This window comes from Heptranchias perlo, chromosome 41, assembly GCF_035084215.1.
Source record: "Heptranchias perlo isolate sHepPer1 chromosome 41, sHepPer1.hap1, whole genome shotgun sequence".
Classification (NCBI taxonomy): Eukaryota; Metazoa; Chordata; class Chondrichthyes; order Hexanchiformes; family Hexanchidae; genus Heptranchias; species Heptranchias perlo.
The window spans coordinates 3,723,010-3,736,819 of NC_090365.1; the positions used below are offsets into that span (position 1 = coordinate 3,723,010).

At 43.4% G+C, this 13,810-nt stretch overlaps 2 protein-coding genes across 4 annotated transcripts in view; one reads left to right on the forward strand and one right to left on the reverse strand.

The window, feature by feature from the left end:
- The window catches only part of LOC137305956 (uncharacterized), a 22,428-nt gene extending 17,189 nt beyond the window's left edge, over window positions 1–5,239 (reverse strand). The window contains exons 1-2 of one of the 3 annotated variants that reach the window (XR_010958792.1): window positions 4,800–5,239; window positions 1,919–2,993 (exon numbers count right to left, since the gene is read on the reverse strand). The gene's annotated coding sequence lies outside the window, so the exon portion shown is untranslated. Of the gene's footprint in view, window positions 1–1,918; window positions 4,072–4,799 lie in introns of those variants that run through there. The other 2 variants (XR_010958791.1, XM_067974925.1) reach the window with 2 other exon arrangements.
- h3f3c (H3 histone, family 3C) lies at window positions 4,638–12,564 on the forward strand. The gene is made up of 4 exons (XM_067974926.1): window positions 4,638–4,745; window positions 7,545–7,697; window positions 10,220–10,373; window positions 12,140–12,564. The coding sequence occupies exons 2-4, from the start codon at window positions 7,570–7,572 to the stop codon at window positions 12,266–12,268; spliced, it is 411 nt and encodes a 136-aa protein (XP_067831027.1). The 5' UTR covers window positions 4,638–4,745; window positions 7,545–7,569; the 3' UTR covers window positions 12,269–12,564.
- Window positions 12,565–13,810: the final 1,246 nt, after the last annotated feature.

Below are 13,810 nucleotides of genomic sequence, written 5' to 3' on the forward strand. Positions count from 1 at the left end.
TCAGTGTTGGCGAGGCAAAATTAGTAAGTTCGGGAAAAATTTAACTGCTCAGAAGGATAGGGCACTGAGGGTACCATTCTGGAACCCAGGCAGTCATGAATGGACAACACCATAATAATGATTTCATAACAACCTCTCTATACTCCAGATCCTATTAATGAGCTAGGCTGGTTTATCAATTATCAACAATACCCAGGATAGAAATTACAACTTCAATGTAAGAAGTCCATTCGGGCTGATGTACTTTATTCTTGTTTTTTAAAAATTCATTATCGGGATATGGGCATCACCCTTGAGAAGGTGGTGCAGTTTTTTGATAACTAGTGGCTTACTAGGCCACTTCACAGGGCCATTAAGAATCAACCACGTTGATGTGACACTGGAGTCACATACAGGTCAGACTGGATAAGGATTGCAGATTTCCTTCCCTAAAGAACATTAGTGACCCAGTTGGGTTTTTAATGACAATCCGCCAGCTTCATGGTCACTTTTGCTGGTACCAGCTTTTTAGTTCCAGATTTATTTATTTTAAAAATTGAATTCAAAATTCTCAAAACTACAATGGTGGGATTTGAACTCACATTCAATGGATTATTAGTCCCTTCCTCCTGCTAATTAGACACTGGATTTGATTTAATTTCATTTCTGTTCAGCTGCGATCTTGCTTTCTTAAGCAGCCGCTATTGTGAACGCTTTTGATGACCCATAGCAACGAAGTCTTGAAGGGAATATCATCAGTTTTCTTACACAAGTATAAATCTTCATACCCCAGATCTCTAATTTACATCTGCTACTGTACTTTGGCTCATGACATTTTCACATTACACTTAATGGAATGTTATGGGATAGTTGGTACTGTTTGTATCCCATTATCATTTCTTGATTTACATGGACCATGTTCTGAAGGTGGTGAGGTGTATTTTTATATTTTATTCCTCAAGAATAAGGAATTGAATCAATTCCAATAGCCTTATTCTCACATCTAGCAACGAAACAAAGGATTCAGATTTAACCTTCTTTGCTCCTGAAGGTGTTGACTCTGTGCTTGGTAGTTTCATAAGCACCAGCCACCCTCTGATACCTCAACTAGGTGGCCATTATTCAAGAGAGTCTCGATAGTGACCGTCGACAGGCTATTCAAATATTCAGCTGTAGAGGGTAGTGCAGCGCAGCTGATCATCATGGTCTTTGTCAAACATCCACTACCAGCAGTGGGCAATGGATAGTGATCAGATTTCCCCCTCCCTAAGTCACCTCTACTGCCATCCCAGCTATGATTAGCTAAGCCAACAAAGACAGGGGGAAATTGAACCTGGAATTTGTCTAATCGGCAAGGCTCTAACTCGCCTGATAAACTTGATCAGTCATTTAGGAGACCTCCACCAACCTATTTAAAATATAAAAATACAAGCTTCTCTGACATAGATCATAGAAAGTTACAGCTCAGAAGGAGGCCATTCAACCCATCGTGTCCGTGCTGGCCGAAAAACAGCTATCCAGCTTAATCCCAGCACTTTGTCCATAACCCTGTAGGTTACGGCACTTCAAGTGCACATCCATGTACTTTTTAAAATGATTTAAGAGTTTCGGCCTCTACCACCCTTTCAGGCAGTGAGTTCAGACCCCCACCGCCCTCTGGTGGAAAAATATTTCCTCAGCTCCCCTCTAATCCTTCTACCAATCACTTTAAATTTATAGCCCTGGTCAGGGTGGATAGGGAGGATCTATCTAATCCTATCATAATTTTATATGCCTCAATTAAACCTCCCCTCAGCCTCCTTTGTTTCAAAGAAAACAACCCCAGCCTATCCAATAGTTCCCCATAGCTAAACTTCTCCATAATGAAGACTTTTGCTTCTATCATTCCAGTGTTTCACAAGTTTTTTGTAAAACAGAACAGATGTTGATGAGCATTACAAAAGTGGGCAAAATGTGTGTATTTTTTTTGAACTGAAACCAAAACATAGTAAGAATATAATTGGATTTGTATTAAGTTCTATGCATTTCGGATTGTCTCCTATTGCCGCCTGCTGCCATGTTTCCACTTCAGCCGTGACATCTCCAATTTCAACATGGCTCCAAGGCAGGTCTACCGACAACCTATCAGTGTGGGAGATGTAGGAAGGAGGTTGGCTCCAGGCCATACTTATTTTTGGAGTTTGCTGAAGAACAAGCGTTGAGTCTTTAATCCTCTACCAGTAGAAATCCATTGAAATCCAACAGGTGGTAGTTCCAGAAGATCTAGCCATCACTCACGGCTGCTCCTCAATCCAATTATTATTAGATTTGGCATCCACATTGGAATTATAAGCACAGAAAAACATCTAGAAGGGTGGTTGAAGGACTGAACCAAACCAACAATATTGGAACGTATCATTTTGGTAGGAATATTTGAATTTCAAATCTGTTTATGGTTTACACAGTAACTCATGAGATCTCTGAAGTAGGGATCAATTAAATCAGGTTCATACATTGAGTTACTCCTCTTCTGACGAATATCGTTCCAATCCTTTATGATACTTTTGGGGTGCAAATTTCAGGCCACGTTTTATATACAGCACCTCCGTAACTGCATAATAACGAGACTACAGACTGTTACACAATGGAAGGTCAATGTCACATCATAACCCCTGAGAATAAACATTTAGCCACCATCTAGTAACATCATCAGTGTGAGCTGACTATATAACATTGGGGCTTATTGAAGCATAGGACTTCAGGCAGTTATATAGGTGATATTTAAGAGATTAGAATCCATTTTGCAATAAAAAAGTATAACCAAATAGGCAACATACATAAGAGACAAAATACCAAATACTTATTTCTCAATTAAAGCATACATAATACTATTGATTGACTTCCCAATCGATTTTTTTTTAACAAAACATGTTTTGAACTCCTATATTCTGCTGCTTTCTTGAGTCCATGGGATTTTCACTGATGCTGGTTAGATCCAGGTGACAAAATATTTAGTTGAGAGTATGGAAGTCAACCTGTAGGCCAAATGGTTTTTGCCAATAAATTGTTAAAATATCTATATATTAAAAATGCTACACATCCTGCCAACTTTTACCATTATAAATTCCAATGTCCATATTTATAATGGAAATTGCACATGTAAAATTTGTCATGCTGCAATTACACCCTCCTGCCAGTGGAGGCACTGCAGCACCACCATCAGATCTAATTGTAGCATAACAAGTTTACATAGGCAGTTCCCATTAGAAATGTGGATTGTGAATTTATAATGGCAATATAAAAAATATAGAATGTAGGACTTTAAAATGGGGGCTGAATGATATCTGCCCCTCCCCCCACCCCAATTATCTCTTGCTCTCTAAACCTACTTCACCCATAGACTATGTTTGGTTTTCAATCCCCGTGTGCAATACTGGAGATTAACAAGTAAGCATTGTTAAAAGTTGTGGTTAAATAATAGCACCCCCCCCCCCGCAAAAAAAATGAGATTTTAGATTCTTGTGCAATTAAGTGGACTATGCAACATTATTTAATTAACAATTATAGAATTAGGTGGGAAGTGCTCATATCTACACAATTGTAGATCTCAATGATTAATTAATTTTGAAAAGTGCAATTCCATAGGTGGCCATCAGGAGGCGCTCTTTTTACAGGTGGGTTTGGTCTTGTTCTTCCTGCTCAGATGGACGTTTTCCATCTTGCAGCTAAAAGTTAGCAAACGCACCCCTCAAAAGAGCTCAAACTCTATTCAAGAACGTTGGCGTTCCGAATGTGAGCGCTACGCTCCTCCATTGGAGGTACGAGAACGCTATGTAAACTACTATTTGTATCAAAGCTAAGTATAATTCAATCAATATTACAAATATATTTCTGGAAAGTGGCATGTTCTCTCCACGGTGCTAGGCAAACCATATAATGCACGCAAAACTTTAGCGTACAAGACCGCAGAACGAAACTGCGCCTGGGATGGGATTGACCCATAGAAAAAGTCACAATAAATCGTTTGACTTAGAAAGTGTGTAAAAAGGGTATTGACATCATGCTGAAGAGTCTCCTTGTTAGGCGAGTGTTCCTGGTACAACTACGAAACATCTGCGGCACAAAAATAACCGCAATTAACGGCTACAAGAAAATTGCCCACTTTAATCTCCCATAACACAAACATTCACCGAGAATAAAATCTCTGTCGGTTTTTGCATTTTTTACGCGCCACGGCCGAGCGAAGGGCTTCACGACGTCGGCACGCCCCGCGGCAAGCGCCCGTCAAGGTCATCAAATCCTGTTTAGACGACACGTCGACCGACCCCTCCCCGATTTCTCAACAAAAAAAAACACAAACCCTCGACAAACGAAAACTGCGGCGGTTGGAAGGGCACAGCGAAAACAAACCCATTTTAGGGAAAGCGGGCAGCAAAAACACGACGTCGCGTTGGCGGGTGAAGAGTTTGCAAGGCAATAATAAAAAAAAAAAAGAGGGGGGAGAAATTTGGTTGACTTATTAGCTGGTGGCATGGTTAAAAAAAAAAAGATTGGGGTGGTGAGGGGGCCCACACTAAATGAGAATAAGCGCCAAAATAGGAAAACCCAACCAGAAAGTTGGGCAAGTTGGCCAAGTTGTTGCTCTTGTCTATTGATGCCCTGAGTGGGCGCGGTGCATTGTGGGCCTGTCGCCCCGCGGCCGCCATTTTAATCAGTCCCAGAGACCGACGGCCCTTTGTCTGTGTCAGACCTGACTCGCTTCTCTTTTGGCTTTTCCTTCGAAAAAGGTAAGGTTTTCACCGGCCGGCGCCGTCCTCCCTCGCCCCTAACCCCGTCCTTACCTTTCCCGCCAGCTTCCTCTCAACTTCTGGCAGTTTTTTTTTGAAAAAAAAGTTCAACTTTTCGGTGGGGAGAGCGAGGCGAAGGTGGGGGGGGGGGGGAAAAGAAAACCGTCGAGAAGATTCGAGAGGAAAAAAAAAATCCGCCCAGTCGCGAGTGGAGAGGGAAAAAAAAAGGGCCCTTCGTTTGAAGGGAAGGGAATAAAACAGCGAAAAAAAAAGGCCGGTTAACGAAATAAAATAAAAGGCGCCCGAAATCGGCTTTGCGAATATGGTCAGGAACTTTAAAGACTGTTTTTTTTCCCGATTCTGAGAGGGATCGGTGGCTATCGGAGAGTTTGTGGTGGGTTTTTTTTTTCCGCTCCCGCCGCAGTCGATTCTTCCCCCCCTTTTTTCGCTTCGGCTTTCGCAGCGCCTTCATGTTTCTCGCTCTCGCCTGCGCGCCGGCCAACCGAACTTGAGAGCAAGCCCCGCCCCGTCCCCGCCGCGGATTGGACCGCCGGCGCCGGCTCCCGCCGCCCCCCATTGGCGGCCGCGGCTGTCAGTCAGCTGGGGGGTGGGGGGGGGTGTGGCCGTGGTCACGGGTCCGGCTGGCAGCCCCTCGCGCGATTGGCCCGGGTTTTTTTAAAAATTTACATATGTATGAGGGGGGCGCTGTCAATCATCGTGCGGGGCGGGCGTGTTGATGGACTGGGAGGAGGAGGGAAGCACGCAGGCGCGGCTGGTCGCCGTGCACTCTGGGTGCTGTAGTTCCCTCTCCCGCTCCCGCAGCCAGGGGCATGCGCGGGTTGAACTACAGCTCCCAAGGTCCCATTCGTCCGCTGCGGATCAGCTGATGCAGACAAACTGGGTATTCCCCAGGACTCCAGCATTAATAACAATAGAGGTGGAAGGGATTGCACAAGTTTAGCGTTAAATTACGCTGAATCAATTTAATAGATGCAGGCGTCTTATTTAGATTGCCCCCAAAGTGTAAAAAAAAAACTTTTTTGGGGGGGGAAAATGTTTATTGCAATTTGTGAAGTTAGATAAACGCGAATTTATTTCCCCCCCCCCCCCGTGCAGTTGGAAACAAATCGATGTAGCAAAACTGAATCGTTGGTTGTTTTGTAAACGAAATATAACGATCTTGTCACCAAAAGTTATGCAAAAACGCTCAAGTTTGCCTGGTGGGAAGCAGACAGGCTTGTCTTGTGGCGGAGAGGGTTTTTGGTCGCGGACCAGCTTGGCACGCCCTTCCTTCCTGGTTTGGCAAGAATGCAGTTTCTGCCTAGGTTACGTGAGAATTCCATTGAAAATACTTTTGTCCGCACTATGAGCCATTAAACTTTTTGAGAATGTTAACTTCAAACCAGTTAATTGTGGGAGCTTATTTTTCTGTCCCATGGGAAGGCGCTCAGTACAATTCTGCCAACGTTCAGAATGTGGAGTTTTGTTTTTTTAAAAACTTAGAATCTGGGAACAGTCCTAAAAATTCGTGCCACGTTGGACAGTGGAATAATTTTCAGTTGCAGCAGAGAAATCGAGTGTCTGTTGAACTTGTGTGAAGCATTTTAAAAATTGTTTTAACAGAGGGACTTCATACTTTGAAGAGGGAACTTTAATTGTTTGGTTTTATAAAAGACGATCAACATTTTGTGCTCTTAACGTTAGTACGTTATATTGCATCACGTATGGCAAACTGTTTCAAGCAGGAGAAATCCGTGGGTCCATCTACTCTGCCCTTCTAGTCTTTCTTGTAAGACATCTCTTAACACCTAATAAACATATTCGCCACCGGTGCCTTCAGATACAAGAACTGTCTCCTTTTTGAAACCCTTACAGTTCCCTGTACTGGCCGTTTGTTCCAAATGATAATCTGTTTGCGAAAGAAATTTCGTCTGAATTGCCCATTTACTACATATAAGGTGTAGTTATAAGAAAAGCCTACTTTTTTTTTAAAAGAAAAGACCAGCTGTACTTTGCAGTAATATGAAGTTGAATTGTTTATGTAAAAGCTTAGAGATATGACTATCAGTTTTCAGCTATTTGAGTTGAGGATCTTTGCATGCATGCTTTGATTTAGAGAATTACATGAATTTCTCTCCAAAGAAGTTCCTTCGATTGAACCAACGAGGAAGACTTGCAAATTAATACAATGTGACCCCCCCCACCCCGATTTTTGCATATAGATTTAGCAACTAATAGCATTTTACCTATTTTTTGTGTTTGGAGTCAAATAAGATTAAAGCAATGTTTAAGTAGGAAAAGTGGCAAAACAGTTTCACCCCCCCCCACCCCGGCGAGTGCTTATTTCAAAGCTTTGCTCAATAGTACGAATCTTGAGCAATTTAACCAGTGCCAACGAGTCAAACGTGAGGACTGCTCATTTCGTTTTGATGCGCAGAACGCCACCTGATGGCCATGTCAAGAATTGTTGAAGCTGACACAATGCAAGTTTCCTACGAGTGAAGGCGGCACTGGGATTCGAACCTGCAATTTTCCATTTTGAAGCTTTTCCCAGTGAGCCATTCATAACTCCGTACCTTATACATTGAGTTTTTAGTCTTGGGTCAGTTCCATTTTCGGATCTGCTCATGTCTTGTATTCCCATCAGTTCCTCTCTGACCCTGCTAGTGTCTCCCAGGGCAACCGAAGATAACTTTTGCACTATCTCTCACTTCTTTCCAGGGTTTTGGATGTTTCTCTTTTACTCACCATGTTGCATTTGCCCTCTTTTAATATTCTCTGCTTTTGCTTTCTTCACAGCATCTCGGTGTGAAAACTCCTTGAAATGGCTCGTACAAAGCAGACTGCCCGTAAATCCACTGGAGGCAAAGCCCCACGTAAGCAGCTTGCTACCAAAGCAGCCCGTAAGAGTGCCCCTTCCACTGGCGGTGTGAAGAAACCCCATCGTTACAGGCAGGTTTCATATTCATTTTTTGATCTTGGATCCCACTTACTTCATTTTGAAAGGAGGGGTATAGTGTGGGGATATTCCACAATGTTTATACCACTTTCATTTATCTTGCTTTTGCTTTGTTTGGGAGATAAACACCCTAATGTTTTAGTGGAGAAAGCATAATTCACCTGTAAAGATGCCTGTTAAAGTGTCTACTCAACATCAGTTTCCCTATTTCTAACTCCATGTTTGGCCTCCAGTGGACCTGCACATTGTTAAACACCATGAGTGGGGGGGGAAGAGGAAAGCTGGGTGGCACGATGCATTAGACACTGGTCCTCCACTTTTGGCTTCAAAAGCGGCTCAGACTGAGAGCCTCGTCTGTCTGATGGCTGCATAGGTCCTACATGAGATGAGCTTGGGGCCGTCTTAACGCAGTTCCGACAGGGTGAGGGTCACCAGCACAAAACCTGGCCCTAAATTAAAATTAAAAATTGTCAGGCTTTCTCACAGAGGACCCAGGATGACTGGTGTCAGAATTGGAAAAATTGGCATTAGGGGGCGCTCTTGAGCAAGGTGGCAGTGCCAGGTACCATCGCTGATACGCCCAGTTCTTTGGCAACACGGCTCTGCCAATACTGGTGATTCACTTCAGCCCCACGACGAGAGTAAGTTTTGATTCACACAGGAAATTTGAACCTAGTAAAAATCCATGTTTAAATTTTCCACGTGATTCTCTTGTCAACATAAAAAAAAACTTTCTATGACTGGTCAGTATTGGAGCATCACTGAGAGACCTTGGTCTTGCAACATAGGTGTATAAATAGTGGTATCCAACAAGTACTATATTCTTAGTTCTAGGGGTCTGTTTGTTCTTCAATTTTCTCCTCTTCATCACTGAAGGCTTAACTCATTGCTGGGTTACAGTTCCTTGGGCGCTGGTTGCCTCTTGGCGTTTTGTGTAAGTTGCTGTTTTTCATGTATGGACCTGGTTGATGAGTATTGGTGGCATAGTCAACTGTGAAGGCTTCGCAGCTAACCTGCTGTCTCCCAATGCCTCCATTTCCTGCAGTTGTCTCTGACTAGCGGTTAGTAGTGGGAACTCTGGCTGATCTTTGCAGCTCTTGAGTCCTGGCTGATCTCGTTCAGCATAGACTGGGGATCAAGCACAAGACCTTTCTGGTCTGTGTGGCTGAGCTACACACTGGATAAAACCCACTGAGCCGATGGGAGAACGAGATCGAGTTTCTTTTCCTAAAGACTGTCCATTATGAAAAGGAACATAATCACAAACCAGCTTTCCACTTCAGTGTGAACTCAGGACAGTGTCAAAATGTTCAGCTGCTCCTGGCATGTTAATGCTGAAATACTGAGTTTCTGCCACTAGTAGCTCTGTTAGTTGTGTAAATAGCATTCCCTCTAGTGCCATAAGTGCAGTTCAATTCACTCTCACTACCTTTACACACCCATGACACACAAGGAGGGAAAGATTAACAAGGGAGGGACCTGTTGGATTTTACACCCCTGTTTACACTAGAAATTCACTTTGAAGCCTCTATTGGAAGAAATACACCTCACAATTACAAAGACTAGGTGGACATGAGCTGTTGTGTTACTTGCATCCGCTGCCTTAAAATATGTGACACTTTTGAGAATCCAGCGTCATTCTGGGACAGTATTGATATGGAATTGACTGTAGAAAGCATTGGTGCATTTAAATAATAAGAGAGTGCAGATGCAGGGTCCGTCGGTATCTGTAAGGAGAATGCTGGGTGAGTTTAAAGTACTTATTCCTGCTAAAATGTACACTTAATTTAGGAAAGTTAAATCAGTACCAGAAATAATTTTGCACAAAAAGTGTAAGCTTGCATGGCTTGGACAGCTGAAAGCATATCGAAACTCCAATATCAGCTCAGAAAGGTTCAACGGCTCTTCATGCTGATAGTAACAGGAATAGAAGTAGGCCATTCAGCCGTTCAAGCCTGTTCCACCATTCAGTTAGATCATGGCTGATCTGTATCTTAACTCCATCTACCCGCCTTGGTTCCGTAACCCTTAATACCCCCTTACCTAACAAAAATCTATCAATCTCAGTTTTGAAATTTTCAATTGACCCCCAGCCTCAACAGCTTTTTGGGGGGATAGAGTTCCAGATTTCCACTCCCCTTTGTGTGAAGAAGTGCTTCCTGATATCACCCCTGAACGGCCCAGCTCTAATTTTAAGGTTACGCCCCCTTGTTCTGGACTCCCCCCACCAGAGGAAATAGTTTCTCTCTATCTAGCCTATCAACTACTTTGATCATCATAAACACCTCAATTAGATCACCTCTTAATCTTCTATACTCAAGGGAATAAAAGCCTAGTTTATGCAATCTTGCCTCATAATTTAACTGTTTTAGTCCCGGTATTATTCTGGTGAATCTGTGCTGCACCCCCTCCAAGGCCAGTATATCCTCCGAGGTTCGGTGTCCAGAACTGAATGCAGAAAATATATACACATTTTTTTTAACTTACTTAATAACTAACTTTTTTTATCTTTTAGACCTGGTACTGTTGCTTTGCGTGAAATCAGGCGATACCAGAAGTCCACAGAGTTGCTGATCAGGAAGCTGCCTTTCCAGCGTCTAGTGCGTGAAATCGCGCAGGACTTCAAAACCGACCTGAGGTTCCAGAGTGCTGCTATCGGCGCTCTGCAGGTGAGCACTCCTACCTCCTGTGCACGTCAAGTCCGCAGCTCAGACCGCACCACCGCATTCTCCTCCGCAGTCCCAGTTTGATTGAAACATCTGGAAAAATTCTTCCCCTAGTGGCTTAGTGGGTGAATATGGTACTGCGTCACACAGACAAGGAATCCTAGGTTCAATCCCTGGTCTGTGCTGACTTAGCTGAGTGGGGGAGGCACTGCAGTTGAGCTCAGCACCCCTAAACTATGAGGGGTGCTGAGCTCCTGATTGCCATCCAAAGACTTCTGCTGGAAAGTTCAAGGGTGAGGAGTAGGCTTGGATGTGATGCCCCTGTGGTCAGACAGCTGACAAATCCTCACTCATAAGAATTTCTACTTTGATAACCTTGAGGGGAGGTGGTTGTAGATTAGTGTGTGCTGCCTAAAACTACAGTCAGAAAATACATAGTATTGAGACTAAGTGACATGAAAAGAGGCCGTTCTTTGCTGTTCCCGTAGAAACAATTCACAGTAGGATGAAGGAGTGCTGGTGTGTTCTGCTTTCTCTTCCTCCTCAAAATATGACTTTTAAAGTTGGAAGCCTTTTATGATTCTGGTGATCTTTCTGAATTTGCCTGATGTTTATTTTGTCGGGTGTACGATAGGCCCAAAGCAAGACTAGCCAACAGGTTCCCAACAAACACAGAGATAATTAACTCCTTTTAATACGAGCCGGATAAATATTTGGTGAGGAATGGGATTAATGGTTCATAGGCTGAGATGCTCAAGAACTCTATGGAATTCTGAATCCTGTGCTGTTGGGTGAGGGACAGCATGTCAGGGTCAGGTAGTGGCAATGTAAAGATGCATGGATGGTTTTGCTTGATTACCTTTGGGATCTAGCAGTGTTTATACAGAACTTTCCCTCCGATTAAATAGATGGGATGGAGGCCTGATGGGCTAGAATGTTCATAGTCTACAGAAGGGTTGGACTTGATGGGCCGAATGGACTTTTTTTTTGTTCTTGGGACGCTTGACAAGGCAGTATTTATTGCTCATGCCTAGTTGCCCTGAGGGTATTAAGAGGCAAACACCTAGTGTGGCACTGGAGTCACATGAAGGGTGGCAGGTCATGAAGAACATTAGTGAACAAGTTGTGTTTTTACAACAATCCAGCTGTTTTCACAATCCAGCTGGTGCCAGACCACATGTTACCAGATTTATCCAATTCAGTTTCCAGTTTGCTGTTGTTGGATTTGAACTCGCGAATCCCTGGGCTGATAGTCCAGTGTCCCTTTTCTCGTTCCACTTATCATACATGTTTATCTCACCTTTTTAAATAAAGAAGCGATGACTTAAAACACCCATATCCTGTATGTGGATTTTACCAAAACGGCAACCCGCAAAGTAGAGCCACTTGTGCACCAGGTATTCTGGTACTTCTAACCTTTTGTAGTGTACTGTGAATGGAGTAATTTATGAAATAGATTCTTTCACCCTTCCTGAATTCAATATCTTACTTGCCCGAGGTAGGAGAGAGTGGTTTCAGATGTGCCTCTACTTATAATGTCCTCCAAAGTGGCCTAGCAAACCCAACTCAGTTGTGCAATAGTTGCTGTGTTGCTAAGATCAAATGGGGAGGGCGGGTGGGGAATGGAACTGTGTGAGAATAACGCGACCGTGGTTGTTTTCTTTCTGACGCCGTGCGGCGGAGCAGAAACGTGTTTGCGCGGATGCAGGGGGGGGTGCCAGGGAATAAGGCCGTAAGAGTGACCCAGTGGTGCTTTCCTCCTTTTACAGGAAGCCAGCGAGGCATACCTGGTGGGCCTGTTTGAAGACACCAACCTGTGCGCCATCCATGCCAAACGCGTCACCATCATGCCCAAGGACATACAGCTTGCTCGTCGCATTCGAGGGGAGCGCGCTTAAAAGTGAGAGAGAAAAGAAAGAAAAAAAAATCATGTTTTACCGTGGATCCTCTGTATTATTAGTAAAAGCTATCGTTTTTTTTCCTCCTTCTTCTTATTCATAGTAGGCTGCAACATCGAGCATATAATCTTGATTGTTTGAAAGAGGTTTAGGTCTTCTGTATTTGTATGTCCAAAAAAAAAAGGAATCTTTGTTGAGAGACGTTTAACTAACTTTCAGTGGTGGTTTTTGTAAAATTCGTTTTTTTCATACCAGCAAGCATTTAAAACAAAAAAAAAAGGGGAGAATTTATACAATACACGGTTTTGTAACAAAACCCAATTTACAGTTCAGTACATCAAGCAGGGAGCACTTGGGCCTGCGTCTATCAGGCAATCTGTAAGATATTCACACAGATCACTATGCATATTTTATTTTGTGTGTTTTTTTTCACTTATGTTTGATAATTCTGCATTCTAGGGGTAGCATGATATGTTTTTTCTATTTCGATTTTAAGTGTCACAAAAATGTTTGATTCTGATCTTTGTAATTTCAAAATTTTCCCATGAAAAGTAATATTAAATAGATATGAAAAAAAAAATCACAGTCGCGTCTTTATTTACGTGCACTGGCTGCTCTCCCGTGGCGTTGCTCGCGGGCTCACCTGGGATTTTGGAATGGGGTTAAACCGGCCACTGTTCAAGCACAGCTTGTAGGGGAAGTGGTGTAAATAGCACCCCCCCAGGCCAATTAGCCTCCTCATCTAATGAGTGCCAATCAGATTCCACCGGCCCCGCAACTCGCTTCTGACATTACTCGTCTGAAATTCCCTTAGCCGTTATCTCACAGGGACAGAACGATGTTACATGAAGGTGAGCATTACTAATAATCGATTCCAAACCCGTGCGTTTGTTGGCAGTAACGCCATGGTTATGGTACTGGCCTAGCAGACCAGAGGTTCTGGGGTTGAGTTTCTGCGGGGAGTCTCCTGATCCGCGGACATCCCGGAGAAATGGCGTGAACACGGTTCGCAACAACAACTTGCTTTTCTGTCGCGGGTTTTATAGCACTTACATAATTGGTAGGTGGAGTTAAGATACAGATCAGCCATGATCTAATTGAATGGCAGAACAGCCTTGAGAGTCTCAAATTTTGTTTGATTATGCTCTTTGTGAAGTGCCTTGGGGCGTTTTACTACGTTAAAGGCTATATATAAATGTTAGTTGTTGTTGAGGGGCTGAATGGCTTATTCCTGTTCCTATGTTTCTTTTAACATAGTAAAATGTCCCAAGCCACACAAAATCTAGGCTGACTCTCCCAGTGCCAGTACTGAGGGAGTGCTGCACCGTTGGAGGTGCCGTCTTTCGGATGAGACGTTAAACGGAGGCCCTGTCTGCCCCTTAAAGTGGATGTAAAAGATCCCATGGGCACTATTTCGAAGAAGAACAGGGGAGATCTCCCCAGTGTCCTGGCAAATATTTATACCTCAACCAACATCTAAAAGTAGATGATCCAGTCGTTATCTCATTGCTGTTTGTGGGAGCTTGCTGTGCGCAAATTGGC

Bases quoted from the DNA above. Each gene is read 5' to 3' on its own strand.
- h3f3c (XM_067974926.1), top strand. From the start codon at position 7,570: ATGGCTCGTACAAAGCAGACTGCCCGTAAATCCACTGGAGGCAAAGCC. The intron at 7,698-10,219 runs GCAGGTTTCATA...TTTATCTTTTAG, and splicing joins AAGAAACCCCATCGTTACAG to ACCTGGTACTGTTGCTTTGC. The intron at 10,374-12,139 runs GTGAGCACTCCT...CTCCTTTTACAG, and splicing joins CTGCTATCGGCGCTCTGCAG to GAAGCCAGCGAGGCATACCT.